General features: G+C 39.7%; 1 protein-coding gene across 1 annotated transcript; it reads left to right on the top strand.

The window, feature by feature from the left end:
• Nucleotides 1–350: 350 nt before the first annotated feature.
• Nucleotides 351–15,676, top strand: rep15 (RAB15 effector protein). The gene is made up of 2 exons (XM_072592544.1): nucleotides 351–2,652; nucleotides 14,535–15,676. Exon 2 carries the CDS (start codon nucleotides 14,578–14,580, stop codon nucleotides 15,289–15,291), a length of 714 nt encoding a protein of 237 aa, XP_072448645.1. The 5' UTR covers nucleotides 351–2,652; nucleotides 14,535–14,577; the 3' UTR covers nucleotides 15,292–15,676.
• The last annotated feature ends 10,627 nt before the right edge of the window (nucleotides 15,677–26,303 follow it).

The raw sequence follows: 26,303 nt of genomic DNA, 5'->3' as shown, positions 1-26,303 counted from the left end.
GCTTTTATTAATAGAGGGATCAAGTTCTGGAACCATGAGGTTATGCTACAGCTGTACAAAGCTCTGGTGCGGCCGCACTTGGAGTGTACAGTTCTGGTCACCGCATTATAAGAAGGATGTGGATGCTTTGGAAAGGGTGCAGAGGAGATTTACTAGGAAGTTGCCTGGTATGGAGGGAAAGGCTGAGGGACTTGAGGCTGTTTTTTTTTAGAAAGAAGAAGGTTGAGAGGTGACTTAATAGAGACATATAAGATAATCAGAGGGTTAGATGGGGGGGCAGGGAGAGGCTTTTTCCAAGTATGGTGATGGTGAGCACGAGGGGGCAGAGCTTTAAATTGAGGGGAGTTAGATATAGGACAGATGTCAGAGGTAGTTTCTTTACTCAGAGAGTAGTAAGGGTATGGAATGCTTTGCCTGCAATGGTAGTAGATTCGCCAACTTTAAGTACATTTAAGTCGTTATTGGACAAGCATATGGACGTACATGGAATAGTGTGGGTTAGATGGGCTTCAGATTGGTATGAGAGGTCGGTGCAACATCTAGGGCCGAAGGGCCTGTACTGCGCTGTTATGTTCTATCTCATGAGGCCCACACTCTGTAAGCATCTCAGTCTTAAATGTACTCAAGACCGTGTGTTGAACATAGTGCTATGTTGCAAGCACAAATATTTACCCTTGGTCCCTATGTCCAAGTCATTTATATAAATTCTAAAATCTTGAGGCCCCAGAACTGATCCCTGTGGCATACCAGTTATTATGTCTTGCTAATTACAAAATGACCCATTTTTTGCCTACTGTCTCCTGTTAACCAGTTTTCTATCTATGCCAATTTGTTACGCACTTCACCAGAGCTTTTATTTTCTGAAATAACCCTTTATAAAATATCTGCTGGTAATCTAAATGTATCTAATTTCCTGGATTAATGCAGCTCCAAAAGCACTCAAGAAGCACAACACATTCCAGGACAAAGTAGCCTGCTGGATTGGCACCACAGTGACAGCAATAAGTAACTTCTCCAGAATGCAACTCAGCAAGGCTCCTTCAGCAACTTCCTCCAAATCTGTGACCTACCCAGAAGGACAAGGGCTGCAGGATCAATTCCAAATCTTCACTATTCTTATTTGGAGCAATATTGTTGTTTCTTTATTGCTTCTGGACCAATACTCTGGAATTTCCTTGCTAACAAAACTGTGGTTGCCTGTACTCCACATGGACTGCAGTGGTTCAAGAAGGCACAAGGGAAATTAGCAACAGGCATAAATGCCAGCCGAGCCAGTGACACCTACATCCTGTGGAAGAGTAAAAGAAATGGTTTGGCCCTTTAACATATAACATTCCAATTTAAACTGTTTTATGATGGAAGCTTGAAGTTTGCAAAGGGCTTATTTTGTTAAGCACTCACTGTCCTTTCCCAATAGTGTCTGAAAATAGCTTGCCTCTGTGATCTTCTCAGAAGTGTCCAATCAAGGCAGGCTTTTCAGATGGGAGGGTTAAGGCTGTGGGGAGGCAGCAGTCCCATTAAAGGAGAAGGATGTAGCCAATGTAAGAATAGAGTGATGATAGCTTAAGGTGGAAGAGCCCTGTGAAGGATTTTAAAGACCATTAAAAATAGATGCAGAGACATCATTGTGGATGAGGATTTGATGATAAGGGGAAGTTTACTTTTGCCATAGAATAATTTTTTGAAACTTTGATAAAGGCTGATTTGAGGGATTAAAGTATAGAATTCCAGAAAGTTAGCCACAGATGTTAGAGGTGACAACACATTTCAAAATAATAAAAATAAAGAACTGCGGATGCTGGAAATCTGAAACAAAACAGTAAGGGTTGGAAAATCCTGGCAGTGTTGTAGCACCAAAAATAGAGTTAAGGTTTTGAGCCCAGTGATCCTTCATCAGAACACACTAGTGGACTTGGAGACGAATGGGGTGTTGGAAATGGAGCTGTGGTTTGCAAAAGTAGAGAGCCAATGCTATTTTTATTTGGAGGATATGACAGATTTGAATAGGAGTCTTTATATAATGCTTTTACATAGTTGAACATTTTAACTTGTTTCAGAAAAATATTCTTAGACAACAATTGACACAGAATCACATAAGGAGATGTTTAGAGGGATGACAAAAAAAGTACCAAAGGTAGATTCCAAGGAAAATTGTAGTGAAGTGAAGGAGAATTGCAGACCATAAAGTCCAGCCAGTTCAAGGCAGGACTGCCAATGGTGGAATGTTTGGAATCGGGGATGTGCAAAAGGTGAATTTGGAGAAAGCTGAGATCCTAATTGCATTTTCTGTTTCTAATTCAAATTTTCAATATATCCATTCTCATTCTTGGGATTAGGGCAGGTTCATTGCAAGCACCCCAAAAAATTCTTTTTGTGATTACTTTGCATCCCATTTTGCGATATGTCATTCTTTCGTAAGTTTGCAAAGCAATAATCACCTGACATCCAGCAAAGTATTACTGAAAACGCCTGTATTTGCAAGACAAAGTGTAATCTTTGCACTTATGGGTGTTTCACACAAATGTCTGTCTGAAATGCTTCTACTATTTGTTTAAAGATTGAGCTCATGTAAAACTTGGGAATAGATACACACCCATTAGACTGCTGAGTACATTCATTCGGAAGCTGTCTTGAAACAAAATCGACAACTTGGTAAGTTGGATGTGCTTTTGAGTTATGGAATTGAGAAATGTGATTCTATTGCTGACAGTTTGCAAGAGCTCCAAGAAATTTAAAGATTGGCATTTAAAATGGTTAATAATTGCAAAAAAGATCCAGTTTGGTCTATACTGTTGTAGTGTAGCTTTAGTTTTGTAAAATGAAGAAATATTATAATTCAAAAAGATCTTTCGTGACTTCCTAAAACAACTTATAGCAATCAAATAGCTTTCTATCATGAGGGATTTTTGTTGAAGAAACACAGCAGCCAATTTATATTCAGCAAAGCTCCCAAAAACTGCAATATGATGAATGTCAAATAATAATTATTAGTGATATTGGTTGAGAGATAAATAGTGATGAATTTTTCCACCCTCCTTCAAATAATACTTTTTTTTAGAAAATCACCCGAGAGACCAGCAAAGGTGTAACACTTCCCTTTATGTTGTACAGTCAGTATTTTGTGTTTTTGGCCTTGGACTGAGGTTTAACCCATAGATTTTCAATTTAGAGGCAAGAGTGGCACTCACTGAGCCATTCTTGGGAATGTGGTCAGTACAAGGTGTTTGAGAGTTTTGGCATTTGAGATGAATTCAGAAACTAAGATGAAAGCTATAACTTAAATCATAAACTGGGAAGCAGATGGATTTTCAAATGTACTGACTTCAATGTGGAGTGAAATTAGGTTGGGTCACAGTTTAAAAATTATCAGCAAAGGAGATGAAGAGAAACTGCTTTACATGGAGAGTTGTTAGGATTTCTAAAGCACGGCCTGAGAGAGTGACGGAGTTGGATTCCAACGGAGGTTTCAACAGAGAACGAGATATGTATTTGAAAGTGATGAATTTAAAGTGCTACGGAGATAGGGCTAGAGAATACAAATTGCTCTCTCGGGAACCATTACAGACACCTTTAGTCGAATGGCTTCCTGCCCGTAAAATTCTATACATCTGACAGGAAGCCAATGTCTTTTTGCACAGACTGTGCAATGTTTCATTCATATGTTTGCCAAGGTTTTAGATAAAAAGGATAGCTAGTCTTAGGGGTGTGGACCAGGGAACATTGGATGATTCACCACTTAGTAGGCAAATGTAAACATTTTAGTGGGTGTTTTGTGGAATTGCTAATGGAAAATTGATCATGACTAATAGGTTAAACAATGCAGAAAATCTAGCATTATCATGCCACTAACACAGACCCATGTTTGTGCTGGTCTGTCTCTTTAAGGTCACAAAGTCTATTTCCAAATGGTTGTAGACTGATGTAAGAAAAAGACACAAAATGCATGGAATTCCTTTTTTTCTTATTCTGCTTTGATATTTTTATGCATGATGTTGGCATTTCATATTGATTTTTTTAATTCATATATTTGTTATGATCCCAGTTGACGTTATTACTGAAGAAGTCAAACAATAGAATAAATGAATCTCTTTACAGAAAGCACAAACTTGAATATTTTGAAATACTCAGTAAAATATATCATCTCATTAATCCCAAATAATTCCTTGATAGATTCCAAAAAGATCCCCTTTACATTAACCAAATGAATCCCTTGTACAGTACTAACACCAGAAAAAAAAATCTCAACCATGATTCTGTATAGCTTTTAGACCATCTTCAAATAACCTTATCAAAGTTTTATCCAAGCACTTACAGTCTCAAACTATTGCTAAATTTCTTGTTCTTTGGTAATCTATTTTTAGTGTCTTCTCCATCTCTCGGGAGCACTGCTTTACACATCCTGCTTCATCCACCTGCCCCAAATGAAGCTAAAAAGTTATTTTTATATTTCAATCCACTAAGTTTAATAAAGAAACCAAGTGTGGAAGTTTCTCAGTGAAACTTTGATGTACAATTGTTAAACTTGCTTGGCTGCAAACGCTCCTAACATAAATAAAGTCCATTAGTCTCAACGGCTACTTTTCCATCAAGTTGTTTAAAAATAATTACCGTAGCTACAGATATATTGGCACATTAATCACTAAACACTTCAGACACAAAGTCCCATATGTCACTAATTCAAAATTTAAAAATCCAAATTTAAAAATATTATATACATATTAAAAACACCCTTTATCAGAGAAGGAATGTGGTCATCAATATCTAGATCAGCTTTGTTGATATTTGCAAATTGCCCCAGAAAGGTTGGTGAGCTGCCTGTTGAACCACTCCAGTTGTTGGAGTGTGGAGACACCCACTGTTAGGAAGAACCTTGGATAAAATTCCAAGTGATATAGCCCCATGCATCTGCTACCTTTGTCCTTCTAGGAAGTAGAGGCCATAGGTTTTTGAGTTGTGGTTTAAGGAGCCTTGGCAAGTTACTGCAGTGCATCTTGTAGACTACTCATTGCTACAGTTTTAGTGGTGAAGGGAATGACTATTAAAAGTGATGGATGGGATCCTAATCAAGTAGGCAATCTGTCTTAGATAGTGTCAAACTCCTTGAGTGGTGTTTGCACAAATCCAGGCAAATGGAGAGTATTCCATCATATTTCTGATTTGTGCCTCATACATGGTGGACAGGCACTGAGGCGATAGGAGTTTTAGCCTCTGACCTACTCTAACCATGGGACTTATATGACTGTTCTAGGTCAGTATCTGGTCAATGGTGAGGATGTTGATAGTATGGGATTTAGGATTATGATGAGGGAACATTTTTCTCTTAGCGGTTTGTAAAACTCTGGAACTCTTTGCCTCAGAAGGCAATATACACAGAGTAACTGAATATTTTTAAGACAGGTTCTTGCTAGGCAGGGGAATTAAGGATTACTGGGGGTAGATGAGAATGTGGAATTGAAAATGCAAACTGACAAGCTATAATCTTATTGAAACATGGAGCAAGCTGAATGGTCTACTTATGCTCCTAATTCATATGTTCATTTGCTTCATCAGTGGTCATACCATTGATAGTTGAATGGCTATTGTTAGAAGTGGTCTTTGCTTGTCACTTGCAAGGCATGAATATTATTTGCAACTTAACAACCCAAACCTGGATATTGTCCATAAAACCTGGACGAGCCTATGAACAAGGATCGCTTCAGTCTCTGAGGAACTGTGAATGGTGCTAAACATTGTGCAAACAATAAACATCCCCATTTCTGACCTTATGATGGAGGGAAGGTTGTTGATGAAACAGTTGAAGATGGTTGGGCCTAGGAGACCAGCCTGAGAAACTCCAGCAGCAATGTTATACAATCATACAAGAGTTATATCACTTTAAAACATATCAATACACAATTCTCAAAATTTAAAAACCTTTGACGTGTAATGCCTAGTATAACATGGTAAAATATCATGTAACTGATATAATTAATAGCCTATAATGGATTTATAATACAGATCAGCCATGATTTCAGTGGAAGAATCAGCATAAGCTTAAATTATTGAACAGCCTCCTATTCCTATTTCCCATTGTAATGTAAAACTCTTATCACATGTATCCTCATCCTGTGATATGAAATAATAATGTTTCAAAATGTGTGCTGAACTATTTTACTTTGAACTTCTATTCATTGCTGTTAATACCTGAAACAGTGATGGAAATATATAATCTGCAAGATCTAGTCAGTGATGACACTGATTTATTGTTATCACTGAACAATCAATGAAATTATTGAATATCATGATCAGTGAGTCTTCATTTAAAGCAGTGAAACCTATTGTAACTAACTGCAATGATAATGGTCAAAAGATAAATAAAGTTCTTGGACCCCAAGTAAATAAATATGGGGCTTGACTCATGAAATCACGATATACTACTGATTGTAAATAGGTATAGTGTGCCTGACAGCTCAATTTAACATGTTTAACGTGTGGCTGAGGGAAGTTAGCATACTTTCTTATTTTGTGTGCTAGTTTGCCTCGCATTTTCAGCCTACAACGCATTGCAAAGAAACAGAGCAAAATGTGTATATCTCCTCCTGTCAGTGCCCCTATATTGGCAAATTCCCTGCTATGCCTCCTTATGGTAATGCACACAAACTGGATCTCCTGTAGCCCCAGCTAAAGCTAAGGAAGTCAGATGACAGTGTGTCCCTAGATGTGCAGGACCTCATCTTGTGGGCACACTCTATTGCTGATGAACCAAACTCCCAACAAAGAGAATAACTCCATCATTTGTGGCTATCTTGGAATGGCTGAAAGATAAGGGAGTAAATACTGAAAAAAAAAAATCTGGAGTGGAGCCCATTACTGTCTCATATGTAAATATATAAACTCTTCAGCAACTCCTAAAACCAAACTGATGCAAAATACATTGCTGTGTATTCCTTTAGACCCAAACAGGGAGATCAAGAGGCAGTTTCTGATATTTAGATAAACGAGGGCCTCCATAAATTTCCCCTAGGTTTGTGCCCTGGAAAGGACTGCCCAGTCTTGCTGCAAGGAAATAGTATTTAAATGTGATCTGCCCAACTCAATTGATATAGCCAACAGGTGCAACAGGTTATCTCCAACAGGAGAAGGAACCATTATTATGTCCAATTATTCAGCTTCGTCTCTGACTCTTTAAGGAGCTGACCTGTTCTATTCTATTTGCTCCAATAGGTGTTTGCAGCTTACAATCCATGCTTAACAAATAGGCAGAAATTATTGTACCAGGAAAACAAAATAAAGCAAATGAAAAGAGAAAAAGTGGCAGTTCTTTGACCATCAAGCTTGAACATTAGGACCATGCCCCCACGGTACATACATAGCATGTGATGTGAAAGACAACTATGATCAGCTGTAAACTTGATAAGTTAAACATGAGCGTAGCTTCCGTACAATAGATGAAGCTCACTGAAAGAAAAACATTACATGTTTGTCGAACAACAGAAGGGTTAAATGGAATTAAGTAAGAACATTGTACGCATCAACTGTTGAAAAACTCCTTCAATGATAGAGTTGAAAACAAATGGTTCTGAAGAGAGTCTCTCCATAAGTCTCTCAGACAAGGCCAGTGAATGCCTGCTCCACTGCAGAGGCAAAAGACCAGATCTATGAGGAGCTTAATGCAGCTTCCAACTGAATTCCTAATCAGAATACTTTTAGCTGCTGAGGAATTGCAATGCAACTGTGGGCAGTACCACAAAGCATGACCCATCTTTCTCAGACATTGTGACTTGGGGAAATATAAATGACAATGGATAGAGACTATTGAGCTTTGCTGTTACCATGAGCTTTGTGTAACTAGCGCCTTCTTCACAACAAATAGCACAAGGTGTACTGGATACATCCAAGATCAAGGCATAGGTATGAACTGTATCCGTTCATCACCAGACATGATTTTCTAAACAGCATTCTCAATAATTGTGTAAATACCACAGCACTGATGGCAGTACAGTTCCCTCCCTGGTGTGCACTAGGCATGAATGATATCCTGAAAAATTTTTTTAAGGATGAGATGGAAAGATGCTGTACTCATATCAACATTAGTCATGGTACCTACTCTGTTCAAAAATAATATTTCCTTGACACAATTTAAAAAGCACCCTCAAACATTTCCACACAAGTGGAGAAGTAAAATGGAACATATTTTGAGGCAGCATCTATAAATAATCATGTTCTTAATACGTGGGAAGCAAAAGTAGAAAATTGTCATTGGCTTGAGGCAAACATCACTGTATTGATTACCCAAAGCCAGCAGTTAAAGCAAAACTCAATCACTTCCGGCCTTTCTTCACAGTGAAGCTGACATCTTTTTTAAACAGTTCCTCTAAACTTCGGCTTTGGGACATGTTCTATCAATTAATCCATTCTCAATTATACATCAGACCCAAGAGAGATGATTCTGAATACACTAATATCCACTCAAAGTAAAATCCAATATACTAATAGACACTGCATCAATGACTACTATTCACTACTTTCCAGAAAATCCTGATGTCCTTCACCACAGAGAATGCAAGAAACCTATATTAAAGATCATAAAGGCAATAAAACCAAAAGATCTAGTAAAAGCAAAAGTGGGAGAGGTCATCTTCTGCAATAAAGAGTTGGAGAGCTGGATGGACAACTACCTTGGGTAGTACTCCAGGGAGAACACAGTCATTGAGAAGTTCTGGATACCATAGAAAGCTTGACTACCATGACAGCAATGGATATCAGCCCCACAGCAGAAGAACTTAGCAAAGCTACTGGCTCACCTGCCCTGAGCAAAGTTCTAGGTTCTGATGCTATACCTCCTGAACTGACCAAGCATGGGAATCCAAGACTCCTGCAGATTTGCGCAGATTTTTTTAATCTCTGCTGAAGGAAGGGGAGAAGTGCCCCAGGATATGGGACAATTATAGCATGAGCATGACTATCAAAGCATCTCCCTGCTGAGCATCATGGGATAAAGTGCTTAGCCATGATGTCTTTGTCAGTATTGCTTCAGAATTGGAAGATCAATGATTTACTGCAAGAGAAATGCTGTGAATAAAGGAGACCATTATATTTTGTCTCCATTAATTCCAGCAAGAAATTTGGCCATATAAGTAAGGGTAATCTATTTAACCTGCTGGAGAAAATTATTGCCCATCATGGTTCAACTTGATCTCCTGTTTCCATGACCACTTGATGAGTAAGATGATCCCTGACAGGGCATCAACAAACCCCTTTAGATTTGCAGTTGGATCAAATTGAATTGTGTCTTGGTAACCAGCATTTTCATCTCTTTGCTGCTGTCATATGCCTCCAGCCATCTCCAGAGGATGTTGTAAAGGTTTATTTTTTTTAATAGTTTTGATTATGAACTGAAATGAGAAAAGAACTTTTATAAACCATGTTTGTGAAACTTTGCTGCATTTCTTAAAAGCAGGTAATATGACACTCATTGTAAGCACTGTTTGCACAGATTTTTGTTAAATCTGTAGTTGAAGTGTAGTTTCCAGATGAGCTGGTACCAAGGGTGTGTACAAATAGCAATTCAGCTGACAATGTGTAGCTTATTGCTCTGTCATAAATAGTGACCAATTATTAATAATAAAAGCCTTCTGCTTTACAACAACAACAATGTGATTGGTTCTCTGGTATCTAAATAGCTTGTGGCTATAAACAAGATCATGAGAAATGATCAGATCTACTCTAGCTTGGCAAATTTCCCTGTTCTCTATAATAAAAGCTATGCAAATGAAGGATACCAGTTTATTTTTCCTTCAGCAGTTACTTTAAGCTGTGACTTTCAATTAAAAAGTCAGAGATCTTTTAGAAGTGTGAACCAACTATCCCAGAGAAAGAAGATTAAGAAGCAGCATTCTAATCAGCAGTAGATTCATTTTAGCAGATTCTGCGAGGTTGTTGCTACCTATGTGTACCTAGGCTCTACAAGCGTTAACAATCTGGGCCCCAAGGGCACAGCCTTAGAGTAAAGGGAAGACCCTTTAGAACAGAGATAAGGAGAAACTTCTTCAGCCACAGAGTGTTCAATCTATGGAATTCATTGCCACAGAAAGCTGTGGAGGCCTTGGGTATTCAAGACAGAGATAGATAAGTTCTTGATTGGTGAGGGGATCAAGGATTACAAAACTTACCAGCCATGATTGAATGGCAGAGCAGAGTCAATGGGCCAGTTGGCCTAATTTCTGCTCCAACGCCTTATGGACTTATTATGGTCAATCGATCACTTCACGCCTAAGTCCAACCCCAAAGCTACAGTTGTTATGTTCAAGCTGAGGAAGAAAATATGGAAAAACAAAAACCTTACTGAGAACACTGAACTGCAAGTCTGCAAAGCCTCCATCCTCAGTGCTTTCCATGATGATGGTAAGACTTGGACAACATATGTTCGGCAGGAAAAAAGGTTGGAGGTTCTTACTGTCACTTTCTCAGATATATGCTCGGCAACTCGTGACAGAATAAGGTCACCAACTCAGAGATCCTGAAGTATGCTAATTCCATCAGTATGCACTCTTTGCAAATGAAGTCTACACTGGTTTGGACAGCTTAATTGGATGGATGACAGTTATATACACAAATGAATTCTTCATGGTGAATTGCCCATTGAGTCATGGTGCCCTGGATGTCCATCCCTCTACTACTTGCAAGTGAGTTATGAATATGGTGGTCATTAACTCTTACAACTGGAAGAGAATCCCTGATGGCAGTGAGTCCTACAGGCTGATTGTTTGGAAACAATTGGCTGAGCGGACCAAGAATGGGGCCCAAAGAAATCAAAATCTGGCAAATCATGCATTTTTTCAGCCCACTGCCTTCGTCTGTGATGGAGACTGCCCCACCAGAGTGTGGGGCTCCTAAGTCACAACAGACAGTGCTGAGCATAGAGATGATTACGATGATACAAATCATTGACATAAGATAGGAAGCTGCTATAAAAATAAGTAGATAAATTCTGCTATTCAGCATTTTATGTGACAGCTGAGGGTCAGTGGTAGCAATCTTTGTCTCTTGGTCCAGTGGAATTTTTGTGTATGAACTGGCACTCCAATACAAATGCAGAGAGGGTATTGTACTATTAAGATTGTGATCTTTCCCTTAGGTTTTCAAATGACGCCACTTTTAACCACTCAGATGGATGTAAAAAAGTCTCAGGGTCCAATTTCATAAAAAACCAGGGGAGCTTTCCATGGAGATTTGGTTCAAATTTTGTTCCTCAGCCAACATTTCAAAAACATATCTATTCATTATCTCAGAGCATTCTGGGAGTTAGCTATGAACAAATTTGCTTCCAGGTTTCCCACATTAAAAATTCAGAAAGGAATTGCATTGGCTGGAGAGAGCTTTAGGATGTCCTGAGGTTGTGGAAATGCAAGTCTTTCTTTTGTTTCCTATGCTCAGGACATTAAATGTAACAAACTCATCCTTGCCTATTGATCTCTCCACACCTTGTTGTTTAAACTTCTCCAGCTTTGCTTCTGTTTGCACATTTCTTCACTTTTAAATTCCAGCTCTGACTCATTGAATCATGGAGTCATAGAGATGTACAGCACAGAAACAGACCCTTCCGTCCAACTCGCCCATACCGACCAGATATCCCAACCCAATCTAGTCTCACCTGCCAGCACATGGTTCATATCTCTCCAAACCCTTCCTATTCATATACCCATCCAGATGCCTTTTGAATGTTGTAATAGTACCAGCCTCCACCACTTCCTCTGGCAGGTCATCCCATACACATACCATCCTCTGCATGAAAATGTTGTTCCTTTTCATGCCCTCTTTTATATCTTTCCCATCTCACCCTAAACCTATGCCCCCTAGTTCTGCACTGCCCCACCCCAGGGAAAAGACTTTGTTTATTTATCCTATCCATACCCCTCATGATTTTATAAACCTCTATAAGGTCACCCCTCAGCCTCCGACACTCCAGGGAAAACAGTCCCAGCCTATTCAGCCTCTCCCTATAGCTCAAGGCCTCCAACCCTGGCAATATCCTTGTAAATCTTTTCTGAATCTTTCAAGTTTCATAACATCTTTCCGATACGAAGGAGACCAGAATTGCACATAATATTCCAACAGTGGCCTAACCAATGTCGTGTACAGCTGCAACATGACCTCCCAACTCCTGAATTCAATATTCTAACCAATAAAGGAAAGCATACTAAAAGCCTTCTTCACTCTCCTATCTACCTACGATTCCACTTTCAAGGAGCTATGAACCTGTACTCCAAAGTCTCTTAGTTCAACAACACTCCCGAGGACCTTTCATTAAGTGTATAATTCCTGCTAAGTTTTTCCTGCATTTCCCAAAATGCAGCACCTTGCATTTATCAAAATTAACCTCCATCTGCCACTCCTCAGCCCATTGGCCCATCTGATTAAGATCCCGTTATAAAGTGTGGTAACCCTCTTCGCTGTCCACTACACCTCCAATTTTGGTGTCAACTGCAAACTTACTAACTATATCTCTTATGCTCACATCCAAATCATTTATATAAATGATGAAAAGTCGTGAACCCAGCACCGATCCTTGTGGTACTCCACTGGTCACAGGCCTCCAGTCTGAAAAACAACCCTCCACCACCATTTTCTGTCTTCTATCTTTGAGCCAGTTCTGTATCCAAATGGCTACTTCTCCTTGTATTCCATGAGATCTAACCTTGCTAACCAGTCTCCCATGGGGAACCTTGTCGAACCCTTTACTTAAGTCCATATAGATCCCATCTATCGCTCTGCCCTCATCAACCCTCTTTGTTACTTCTTCAAAAAACTCAATCAAGTTTGTGAGACATAATTTCCCATGCACAAAGCCATGTTGACTATCCCTAATCAGTCCTTGCCTTTCCTGAAGAAGGGCTTATGCCCGAAACGTCGATTCTCCTGTTCCTTGGATGTTGCCTGACCTGCTTCACTTTTCCAGCAACACAATTTTAGCTCTGATCTCCAGCATCTGCAGGCCACACTTTCTCCTTGCCTTTCCAAAAACATATACATCCTGTCCCTCACAATTCCCTCCAAACATTTGCCCACCACTGACGTCAGGCTCACTGGTCTATAGTTCCCTGGCTCGTCCTTACCTCCTTTCTTAAACAGTGGCACCATATTAGCCAACCTCCAATCTTCCAGCACCTCACCTGTGACTATCGATGATACAAATATCTTAGTAAGAGGCCCAGCAATCACTTCCATAGCTTCACACAGTGCTGTAAGGTACACCTGACCAGGTCTTGGGGATTTATCCACCTTTATGTGTTCCATTGCATAAACTGTTTTTTACAGGGTGAATATATATATTTTTATTAATTTTGTACATATGAGTAATCCCAGTATTTTGCGTGTTCCCAGCTACCCCTTGAGGAGGTGCTGGTGAGCTGCCTTCCTGAATCATTGTAGTAATTGTGATACGTACAGGGGTCTGTTAGTTAGGTTGCCTGGATGGCTGGTTTGTGATGTAGAGTGATGCCAACAGCATAGTTTCAATTCCCACACTGACTGAGATTTCCACAAAGGGTTCTCCTTATCAATCTCTCCCCTCGCCTAAGGGAGGGTGACTCTCAGCTGAAATCACCATCGTTTGTGTCTGTATAATGAGAGAAGCCCTAATGGCCTGATAAGACTATGGAGAATTTACCTTCATGATACAGTGATGCAACATAGATGTTTAACCCAGCAGCAGTGAAAAAATGCCAATATAACTCCAAGTCAGTATAGTGTAAAACTTGGAGGGGAACTTTGTAGTTTTTTGATGCACCATTGTCTTCCTACAAATGTCATGGATTCAAGAGATGCTGTGAAGGAGTCTTTCCAAGTTGCAGCAGTGTATCTGTAGACAGTACACACTACTACCTGATTAAAACTGTAAGAAGAAGGAGCACAAATAGACCTTTTGAATTCCTTCTACCATTTAGTGATATCGTGGCTGATTGGATTATCCTCAACTTTACTTTTCTGTTTTATCCCCTGATAACTCTTGATTCCTTTAATAATTAGAAATCTGTCCAGCTCAGGCTTGACTTTACTTAATGATACAATTTCAACAGTCTTGTGCAGAAAAAAAAGATCCACCAATTCACCACCCTCTGAAAGAAAATAAATCCTCATCATTCTTGCCTTATATGGGTGACTCCTTACTTTGTGATTATGTCCTCTGATCCTAGACACTCCCACAAGAGGAAATAACATCCTTGCATCTACCCTTTCAAATCCCTTATCAGTCTTAAATGTTTCCATAGGGTCACCTTTCAACATTCTATACTCCAATGAGTACAGATCCAACCTACTCAAAAAGAAAACCCCTTTTTACCTAGGTTCGAACTTGTCAACTTTCTCTAGTGTACTTGGAAATGATGAATATCTAATGTGATGGAGGGGGTGGCCATTGGTAGGCTATTTTGTTGCAATAAATCCATCCAATCACCTTGAAATTAAAACACTGGTTGTTTAGTGATTTCTTAACATGGCACACATTGAGCTTTTGCTTGTTATTACATATGTTTACCTCGGTTTTGTTTTTTCAGGAAACTGAAACTTGGAAGGAAGGAAATTAAGTCAGAACCAAATATGACATCTAACATATTAATGGATTTTCTGAAAATACCAGAAAAATATCACTGTGTGCAGCAATTCAACCAGAGTGTCATCTTTGCTTCACAAAGAACCAAAGAATATATTGGATTCAAGGACCCTGAGTCCAAACTGAAGATAAATAATTCAATGTTGACTGATATTTTCCTGATGACCTACATTAACCGAAGCATTCAGTGTAAGCTGACAGAATCAATCAGTTGTACAAAGATGACGGAGGAGCAGAAAATCCTTTTGGGCACAGATTGGGTTTGGGCAGTGCAGGATACATCTTCCAAAAACCCCAAGGTGCAGATTGCAGTGCAAGCCATTCACATGGAGAGCAAAGAAGACCAGGCGATGAAGATGAGATTTCAGGCGACTGAGTCCTTGAAGCTGGCAAGGCAAGTGACAATCAACAAAACTGACCCTGAGAAATTCAGTGATTTCTGTTCATCCATCGGGAAAGACTGTTACGGGCTCTTTCTTTTCTTTGGGTGCAAGGGTGACCCAAAGTCCATCTGTGGCATCCTGAGCAATGACTTCCACACACACTTGGGAAATGGTCAAGAGGTTGACAACACTTACCTACTAGATTGCATTGAGAAGACTAAGACCTTTGTCACTCCAGGAAAAATGTTGGAGCTGATCCTTCAGAAAGAAGGTGTCCCAGACAACTTAAAGCCAATCTATGTCAAGTTTACGCAATAAGCTGCACCAGCAGACCACTTTTCACAGTTTTCAAAAACTTTCCAACAAGATGGGGCAAATCTTTTCTTTATCATTTGAGGAAACAGAACTTTCCAACATAGCACTCCACTGCTTCTCGAAATTGCTTCGCATCTATGCGTGGTGTTCACATCAATTAATTCCTATAAACAACAGGAACTTTTATTCTTCAGTCATCCTTAAAAGTAGAAATTGTAGAATCATAGAATTTGAGAGGGAATAAGGAAGCTATTCATCGCATTGAGTTTGTATCAGTCCTTTTGAAGAGTAATCAGTTCCCAAAAGCAAAAGCCAGTATAAATGGTGAATGACTCGACTCATCCTGTGTACTTCAAAAGGGATGGCTAATACTGGAATAAATATTAAGTATAGAACAAACAATATTGGTTTTACATTGTTTTTTCCCTCTTGAGTTAACACCATTCCTGGGAGCATTCCCATATCCTTGCAAGTATTTCACCTTCAATTTTTCATCTAATTTCAAGAATATTTCAAGAGCATTCACCACCTACTATTAACTGTATTCCTAATCTTAGTCAATTAATACACTTGAAGATGTCCCTCATGTCCCTTCTGCCAACATTGCCAATCAGTTTAAATCAATGTCTCATGCTATCGACCCTTGAGTAAATGGAAACAGTTTCTCTTTATTTACTCAATCTAAACTATCATAGAATCTCTTCAGTGTGGAAACAGGACATTTGGCCCAACAAGGCGAAAGTGAGGACTGCAGATGCTGGAGATCAGAGTCTAGATTAGAGTGGTGCTGGAAAAGCACAGCAGGTCAGGCAGCATTCGAGGAGCAGGAAAATCAGTGTTTCGGACAAAAGCCCTTCATCAGGAATGAGGGCCCAACAAGTCCACACCAACCCTACGAAGAGTAACCCACCCAGACCCATTCCCCTACCCTATTATTCTATATTTCCCATGACTAATGCACCTAATCTACACATCCCTGAACACTATGGGCAATTTAGCATGGCCAGTTCACCTAGCCTGCATATCTTTGGATTGTGGGAGGAAACTGGAGTGTCCGAAGAAAACGAACACACCCACAGGGAGAATGTGCAAACTCCACACAGACAGTCACCCAAGGCGCAGGGGAGGAGGAGACCCTCCTGGTGCCCTCTGCACCCCACAGCCCCAGTCCCATCACATTACAGACAACTCTCCCCCTCCTATGTACCCCTTCAAACAACCCCATTTACCCTCACACTCACAGTCTCCCTCACACACACATCGGAACAGTACGTGAATGTCTGATTTCAAAAACCTCCATTAAATCTCCTTTTAGCCATCTCTGCTCGAAGGAGAACATTAATTCGTAAATACGTGGGTCTGTAAATATGTGGGTCATCAAATGATAGCAAGTGTCAGGCAAGGGAGACCAGAATTTTCAGATGAGCTGTTTGGACTTCCTCATTGCCCTGGGTAACGGAAACCAATTCAGACCTGACTTTTGAAAATGAATTGGATAAATACTTGAAAGGGAAGAAGACACAGGCCTATGAGGGAAAGATCAGGTATTGATCAAACTAATTGGGTTGCATTTTCATAGAGTTGGCACAGACATAATCGACCAAATGGACTCCACCACTGTATCATTCTATGATTATAGATTATTCCACTCTGTTTGTACCTGATTTAAAAATTGAACACATTTATATTCTAAGTATATAAAAAGATATTTTGAGCACAACAGAGTTCAAGGATAAATTATGAATCAATAATATAAGAACTGCTACTGCTGCATTATTCGTTAAGATCATGGTTGATCTGATTGTGATCTCAAAATCACATTCCTTCCTTCCTCCCTGGCACCACTACTGCAAAAAGCACTTGACTCACCTGTCTACAAAAGTCTTGCTTTAAAAGTACCTTCCTTCTGGCCTTTCAGTTCGGTTTTCCACATTTTACTTGTTCTCTGGTGATAGTCTTTCCAGGTCCGTGGTGCCCCTTTTGTCCTTGGCAGCAGAGTTTGTAGCTCTGGCAGTTGCTGTTGAAGAAGCCTCAGTAAGTTGCTACAGTACACTGTGCTGTAGGGGGTGATATGGTGGCTCAATGCCTCACAGCACCAGGGACCTCGGTTCAAATCCCACCTCGGGCAACTGTCTCTGTGGAGTTTGTGCATTCTCCCTGTGTCTGCATGAGTTTCCTCTGGGTGATCCAATTTCCTCCAACAATCCAAAGATGTGCAGGTCAGGTGAATTGACCATGCTAAATTGCTCACAGTGTTAGGTGTGTTAGTCAGGGGTAAATATAGGGTATGGGGGATATATAAAGAATAGGTCTGGGTGGGTGGCCATTTGGAGGACTTGTTGGGCTGAAGGGCCCGTTTCCATACTGTAGGGAATCTGACCTACATCTTGTAGAATGGTGGGACACACTGCTTTAGGACATTGAATGGTCAGTCATACAGTCATAGAGATGTACAGCACAGAAACAGACCCTTTGGTCCAACCCGTCGATGCCGACAAGATATCCCAGCCCAATCTAGTCCCACCTGCCAGCACCTGGACCATATCCCTCCAAACCCTTCTTCTTCATATACCCATCCAGATGCCTTTTAAATGTTGCAATTGTACCAGCCTCCACCACTTCCTCTGGCAGCTCATTCCATACACGTGCCACCCTCTGTGTGAAAACGTTGCCCCTTACGTCTCTTTTATAGCTTTCCCCTCTCACCCTAAACCAATACCCTCTAGTTCTGGACTCCCCCACCCCAGAGAAGAGACTTTATTTACTTATCCTGTCCATGCCCATCATGCTTTTATAAACCTCGATAAGGTTACTCCTCAGCCTCCAACACTCCAGGGAAAACAGCCCCAGCCTATTCAGCCTCTCCCTATAGCTCAAGCCCTCCAACCCTGGCAACATCCTTGTAAATCTTTTCTGAACCCTTTCAAGTTTCACAATATCCTTCTGATAGGAAGGAGACTAGAATTGCACGCAGTATTCCAACAGTGGCCGAACCAATGTCCTGTACAGCCGCAGCATGACCTCCCAATTCCTGTACTCAATACTCTGACCAATAAAAGAAAGCATACAAAACGCCTTCTTCACTACCCTATCTACCTGCGACTCCACTTTCAAGGAGCTATGAACCAGTTCTAGAATAAATATCAAAGGCCAGAATTTCACCTTCACCACCTGTGATGTCATTTAGTAAAAGCGATTACCTAACAGTTATAATCACCTCAACAGAATATATATTGTCATCTATAGTTTAAACATGAATAATCCACATCTGAAAGTAATTGTTTGCAAGATAAAGCTAACTTCAAAAGATGCTTTGCCTAGAATCTAATGTACTTTGTGTAAGGTGTGAGCTGAACCGGTCATTAACGTATTAATAAACTGAATAAATTTATTTCATTATACTGCCAAACTATTGGCGTCACTTCACTTATTGTAGGAATTACAGCAAAAGAGGACGCCATTCGACCAGTTGACTCAGAGCCATCTCATCAATTAGAGCAACCTCCTCAAAACCCATTTCTAATCCTGCTTTAAGCAAAGCACAAAAGATTACTGATTCTCACCTGTTAAGACAGGACTGGAGAAGCTAGAGTTGTTCTCCTCACAGCAGAAAACTTTAAGGGGGAGATTTCTGGAGGTGTAAAGAGTCATGAAAGGTTTTGATAGACTGAATAGGGAGAAATTGCATCCAGTAGGAAGACAGTCAGTAATGAGATGACACAATTAAAGATAACTGGCAGAAGAACCAGAGGATTAGATTGCCTACAGTGTGGAAACAGGCCCTTCGGCCCAAACAGTCCACACCGACCCTCCAAAGGGTAACCACCCAGACCCAGACTAATGCACCTAACACTATGGACAATTCACCTAACCTGCACATCTATGGACAGTGGGAGGAAACCCACGCAGACATAAGGGGAATGCGCTGGAATCAAACCTGGAACCCTGGTGCTGTGAGGCAGCAGTGCTAACCACTGAGCCACCATGCCACCCAACTACGATGGGGTTTTTTTGCAACACAGTAAGTTGTTGTGATCGGCAGTGTACTGTCTGAAAGAGAATTGGACATTTGCTTGCAGAATAATTACTCCTCCTGCCATGAGAAAGTTTCTCCCTATTCAGTAAATCAACACATTCAATTAATTTCAACAACGCCACTATATCTCCCCTCAGTCACTCTGATGTGGATGTGCCAGTGTTGGATTGGGGAGGACAATTAGAAATCCTGGTTTCGTGTGACTTCTACTTTGTCTAACCATCTCTGTTCTAAGGAGAACTCCCCCAAGGACATCAATATGCTTCAGTTGGTTCGTTGGCTAGAATATTAATGAGCTCTGAGTGATACCTCATATGTTGTGATGGAAGGATCATCAACCTGAGTCACTGGCCCCATTTCCACAGGTGCTGTCTGACCTGCAAAGCCTTTATCCAGCACTTTTAGTTTTTTGATGATTATGCCTGATATACGTGTCAGCAAGGGTTTGCCGGAAATGAACATTTTTAACTCCTTAGTTACTGAATTGTGGAAAATAATCAGAGAGTCCTTAATCTCTTCAAAGTAAACCAAAGTCTAAACATTGTGCAACTGCTTTGACTACCAGCTGGTTTAACTTTTTCCTTGACTTTTACTGTAATTTTTTATAACCCAGTCCAGCATTAGCAGATTTAGTTGGTTTCGTGCACTTTGATAATGGCGATCTTGTGGATTAATAGGTAATGGAATTGCCTCTGAACCAAATCAAGTCCAACTCAAGGATGTGCTGGTTGCAGAGGCCTTCAGGGTTCAATAGATTGAAAATTAGCAATCACTCCTTCCCAAAGAGAAAAAAAGTAAATGCAAACCTCTGAAATGTTCTCAATTTAATTCAATTTTTCAGTATTTAGAAGACTAAAGAATGACCAGATCGTTACCCTTAATTTCACTTGAATTGCCATTTAATTTGGAGGAAGCTAGAAGCAATTTCTTCAATTTATTCATGGGACATGAACTTCACTAGTAAGGCCAGCAATTACTCAACCCCTAATTACCTTTTAGAATGATAGAATAAAGTGCCTTCATGAGCTTGAACTACCATAGCGTTGTAAGTAAAACAAAGCGTTGTTGCAGGAGTGGGGGAAGAAGGAGTTCCAAGATTTGACCTGGCAACAGTAAAGGTGATACACTTCCTGATGAAGAACTTATGCCTGAAACGTCGATTCTTCTACTCCTTGAATGGTGTCTGACTGGCTGTGCTGTTCCACCACCACATTCTTCAAGTCTGATCTTCAGCATCTGCAGTCCTCATTTTCTCCTAAATTTCCACCTCATTCTGGTGAATGGTTTGGAAGGGAAGTTGCAGCTGGTATTATTTCTGAACCTACTGTCCTTGTATTATGAGGTGGTAGATGGCATGGAATTTGAAGGTGCTGTTCAAGGAATCTTGCAGAGGCTGCTAATGTGCTTCTTGTAGATGGTACACACTGTAGGTGATGCTGAAGGAAATGAATGTCTCAATCATGGGTGGGCTGGTAATCAAAACGACTGCTTTGTCCGAGATGTATTGAGCTTCTTGAATGCCGTTGGAGCTGCACACATCCAGACAAGTGGAATGTATTCCAAAACTCCTCCTTTATGCCTTGCAGACTTTTGGGAATCAGAAGGTGAGTTACTCACTGCAGAATAGACAGATTCTGACTTGCTCCAGTAGCCATAGCAATACACTTATACATATATACACATTACCCTGCAAAATGCATCACCCCAAATCACTCATGCGCACATAGGCACACACACATACTCACTCACTTACACTAATCAATGCATACACATGTTCTCTTATAACTGCAGTCAGATTATATGACTTCTGAAAAAAAAATCATGCTCTCTATTTGTTCCGCAGATGATTTATATTTAAGGTTGATATTAAATACACCATTTGGAGCTCAGTATGTTCAACGCAACTGACTTTTAACCAAATATTCAAGACTAAAATCCCACTTCAGTACTTGTTGGTCATAGAAGTAGTATTTATGGCAAGCTTCAATGGGTTGATAATCAGCCTATGAACCATTCCCCAAATATAAAGAAGGATATGCAAAGGTGCAAAATACACTTTGGTCATTCTATTTGAAAGATTTAAGAGTGTCTGTCATACTCCATTATCTTCAATTTTACCTGAATTACCCATCCTGTTTTGGAATGGACTAGGGAAAAGGTTTTCAATTCATTTATAGGCTGTGAACATCATTATATAAAGTCAGCAGCAAGCCATAGTACTAATTATTAATCATTGTAGAATTGGCAAAAGACTTGAAACTTACTTAATAGTAATTGAGAAAAAAGCAATTTTCCAAAGATGTTAATGAAAACACATCATTAAACAGTATTGCGCCTTGTTTAAAAGCCAACTTGAAGTCTGATTTTTGTGCAAAGTGCAGGCACTTAGACATGTCATGTGACAACAAGCAAGAACTTGTACCTTTCACAATTTCAGGATGTGCAAAACCAGTTTATAACCAATTAAATATATTAGAGGTGTAGTGTTTACTTAAGCCAATTTGCACTCAACAAATTCTCCTGTTTAGCCACGGACAAAGTCCCTGAAAACTTCACATTGGCCAATGCTATTCTTTTGTTTAAGAAGGATAACACAGATAGTCCAGGAAATTATTGGCAAGTGAGCTTTACATCAGTGGTAGGGAAATTACTGGAGAAGATTCTTAGGAACGGAATTTACATGCATTTGGAAAAGAATGGACATATTATGCAGAGGAGGTCTTGTCTCACAAACTTGATTGAGTATTTTGTGGAAGTGATGAAGATGATAGAGGGTAGGATAGTGGATGTAATCTATATCAACTTTATTAAAGGATTTGACAAGGCCCCTTATGGTAAGTTGAATACAAAATTGGCTTGATGATAGTTGTGGAGGTCTGTGAGCACTGGTACTCCACAAGGATCAGTGCTGGGACTTGTTGTTAATAGTATATATAAATGAAATGGATGAAAATGTTGGTGGTTTGATTAGTAAGCTTGCAGGTAACAAAAAATTTGTGGAATTGAGGAGAGGGAAGAAGATTGTCAAATGATACAGTAGGATATGGATCAGTTGAAGAGTTGGGCAGGGAAATGGCAGATGAGGTTTAATCTGGAAAAATGTGAGGTGAAGCATTTTGGGAGATCAAATGCAAGAGGAAAGTATGCAGTAAATAGTAGGACTCTTAGGAGCATTGATATACAGCGAAATCTGGGGTACAAGACCATGCATCACTCTCTGAAAGTGGCAAAACAAGTGGAAAAGCTGATAAAGAAGGCTTATCTTCATCACTTGGGACATTGAGTATAAAAGTTAGCAAGTCATGTTGCAATGGTATAAAACTTTTGAGAGGCCACATTTGGAATAGTTCTTGTTGCCACACCATAGGATGGAAGTAGAGGTTTTGGAGAGGGTGCAAAAGAGGCTATTGCCTGGATTGGAGTATATTAGCTATAAGGAGAGGTTCATTGTCTTCATTGGAGCAACAGAGGCTGAGGAGCAACTTGATAGAAGTGTATAAAATTATGAGAGGTGTGGATAGATTGGATAGTTGGAGTCTTTTACCCAGAATGGAAATGTCAACTACTAGAGTGCATAAATTTAAGGTGAAAGGGGAAACGTCTAAAGGAGATGTGCAAGGCAAATTGTTTTACCTGGAACGTGCTGACAGAAGCAGATACAGTAGTAATATTTAAGGTGCATTTAAACATTCACATGAACAGGCAGGAAATAGGGGGATACAGACTATGTATTGATGGAAGATGGTTGGCACAGACATGGTGGGAAGGACTATCTTACTCATTTTTTAAGTTTTGCACAAAAGTATGCAAATATTTGTCTGACTTTACTGACTCTTCCATATCACACATTTTAACCTCACATCTGATAGCGTGTATTTTAGGAATAGATAAATGCAGCAGATACATAACTGGCTGAGAGAACAATAAAAATATTAGGCAGATATGCTCATTTTTGCACATTGTATTTCACATTGTCACAATTAAAGAAGGCAAATACATCCAAACAAACACTGCCAAAATGAAACTGCAAAAAACATTATAAAGCCTAGGATCATTTTGATAGTAACTTTAAAAGAGTATATGTGCAGACTAAAATCTGAAAAAATAGATCATTTAAATCATTTCAATAAAATATTGTATGTGTTTATTTCTTAACATTGCAATCTTCATTTAATACATATGCACAACTTAAATTAGCCAGCCAGCTGTATAAATCCAGTAATATCTGAAATGATACAGATTAAAATACAAGGATTTGCAATGTTACTAAATAAGTGCATTTCTGTTGCTCTGTGTTCCTTTATTATTTAAAGAAAGGTCATAGAAATAGTGTTCAATTAATAATTAATACAACTCAGATTTTGGAACAAGTTACCACTCATGGTGAAAAAGAAGATGGAAAGAAAGCACAGAACAATTCAGAATCTTCTGGGCGTGCAACATCTGGTCAAGGCCAAATGCTACAGAAATTGGAAATTTGAATTATTCAGTAATCTCCGGAACACCTATGAGATGATGATGTTTGAAATACACGTTTAATTATGGACTATGAAAAACTAGTATGTGAAACTGTTTGGATATGATAGGGTTGAAGAAGAATTTATCATATGATTTATTGGAATTGGAGTTTTGAAACGTCAAAGAGCAGGTAACTTACCCATTGTTTAGGAATGCAAACTGGCATTGTCAAAATCGTGTTCAGCAAAACTTTTAGAAATTTTAGATCTGAGATGGGTTTATGTTGCAATTATTAAACAAAATTCCAAATCAAAAGCTTTGGAAAAAGACTTGGATCTTTGCTGAAGGTAGCCTAGCAACAATCTCTGAAATAAAGGCTTTTTTTAAAATAAATACCTGGACATCGTGGTTGAGAGAGATCTGCAGTGCTATCCCTCTTTCCCTCAATCAGTAAGAGAAAAATTGTTAAAGTAAAACCAGTTAAAAAGCTTTTTCTCACTCAGTGAAGTAACTTAAAAATAGAATAGAGTCATAGAGTCATAGAGATGTACATCATGGAAACAGACCCTTCGGTCCAACCCGTCCATGCCAACCACATATCTCAAACTAATCTAGTCCCATATGCCAGCACTTGGCCCATAACCCTCTAAACCCTTCCTATTCACATACCCATCCAATGCATTTTCAATGTTCTAATTGTACCAGGTTCCACCACTTCCTCTGATTGCTCACTCCGTACATTCACCACCCTCTGCATGATAAAGTTGCCCTTGGGTGTCTTTTAAATCATTCCCCTCTCACCTTAAACCTATGCCCTCTGGACTGGTTCTAGTTCTGGACTTCCAGAACTGGAAGTCTAGTTCTGGACTTCCCCACCCCAGGGAAAAGATCTTGTCTATTTATCCTATCCATCTCCCTTCATGATGTTATAAACCTCTATAAGCTCACCCCTCAGCCTCTGACGGTCCAGGGAAAATAGCCCCAGCCTACTCAACCTCTCCCTATAGCTCAAGCCCTCTGACCCTGGCAACATCCTTGTAAATCTTTTCTGAACCTGTTCAAGTTTCACGACATCTTCCTGAAAGGAAGGAGACCAGAATTGCACACAATATACCAAAAGTGGCCTAACTAATGTCCTGTACAGCGACAAATGATCTCCCAACTCTTACACTCAATGCTCTTTGATAAACTTTTAATTATAAAGACTTTTAACTGTTTCCCATCTGAATCAAGATTTGGGCTGCACCATTCTGCAACTGTCAGCAATCAGATCTTATTGACAAGAAAGAGGAAAAACTATAAGAAAGCAACCCATCATTTTATCTGAATCTTGGTCTGTTCCTTTTTTGTTTTTTTTCCAAACCCATGATAGGGCTATAGGGCTGTATTGTTTTGGTTCACATTAATGTGAATTTGTTTGTGTAGGATAAAGGGGATAGAAGTTCTGCTGAATAGTATCTTAGATTATAACCCTTTGTCATTTATTTTAATAATGATTGTTCTTAATAAACAAGTTATGTTTGAATTTATTGAAGTCTGAAAGTCTCTTTTGTTTCAGAGGGCATTAATGATGCAAAGTCATTTTGGTGATTAAATAAAACATTTGCCCTTTTGGCACAACTGTGGTAAGTGGGACTTGATTATTACTGCATTCCGCTCATCAGAGTTATAACAATGATAGAAGTCCAGAGTACTTTGAAACGTTTGAACAGGCTGAATCTTGTGGCACAGTGGCTCAGTGGTTAGCACTGCTGCCTCACAGCGCCAGGGACCTGGTTCAATTCCCACTTCGGGCGACTGTCTATGTAGCGTTTGCACATTCTCCCTGTGTCTGCATGGGTTTGCTCTGGTTTTCTCGCACAATCACAAAGATGTGCGGGTCAGGTGAATTGGCCATGCTAAATTGCCCATAGTGTGGGGTACATTAGTCAGGGATAAATGTAGGGGAATAGGTCTGGGTGGGTTGCTCTTTGGAGGGTTAGTGTGGACTTGCTGGACCGAAGGACCTGTTTCCATACTGTAGGAAGTCTAAGTGGGACTTGATTATCACTGCATTCGAGTCATCAGAGTTAGAACAATAATAGAAGTCCAGAGTACTTTGAAATGTTTGAACAGACTGAATCTCTTAAGTTTAGCATAAAAAAATCAATGAGAGTTGACTCACGATCATTGGGATTGGAAACGTTCCCTAGTTCCCACAATCTGTAATTATCTCCCTATACCTCTCCAACTGTCTGTCTCTCTGTCCATTTAAACTCTCATTTAAATGTTCTTTGACCAGCTTTTGGTCACCTGTTATCTTGTGCGGATAGGTGTAAATTATATTTGATCATTGATCCTGTGATTAAAGATTCCATATAAATGTGAGTTGTTGTTATTTGATAAGTCGGTCTCTTCCAGGAGCAGATAACAAGGTTCATAAATGTGAGATAAGGCTCATAGAGAAATTAGGGGAACCTACTCAACCCAGAGAGTGATGGGAATGCAGACTTCATTGCAAGAAGTATTTGGAGCAAACTGC

The sequence above is a fragment of the Chiloscyllium punctatum genome, chromosome 22, assembly GCF_047496795.1.
Source record: "Chiloscyllium punctatum isolate Juve2018m chromosome 22, sChiPun1.3, whole genome shotgun sequence".
Lineage (NCBI taxonomy): Eukaryota > Metazoa > Chordata > Chondrichthyes > Orectolobiformes > Hemiscylliidae > Chiloscyllium > Chiloscyllium punctatum.
This window is presented reverse-complemented; position numbering and strand designations above follow the sequence as displayed.

What these genes read in the sequence shown, in the direction of transcription:
- rep15 (XM_072592544.1), top strand. Translation starts at nt 14,578, where the DNA reads ATGACATCTAACATATTAATGGATTTTCTGAAAATACCAGAAAAATAT.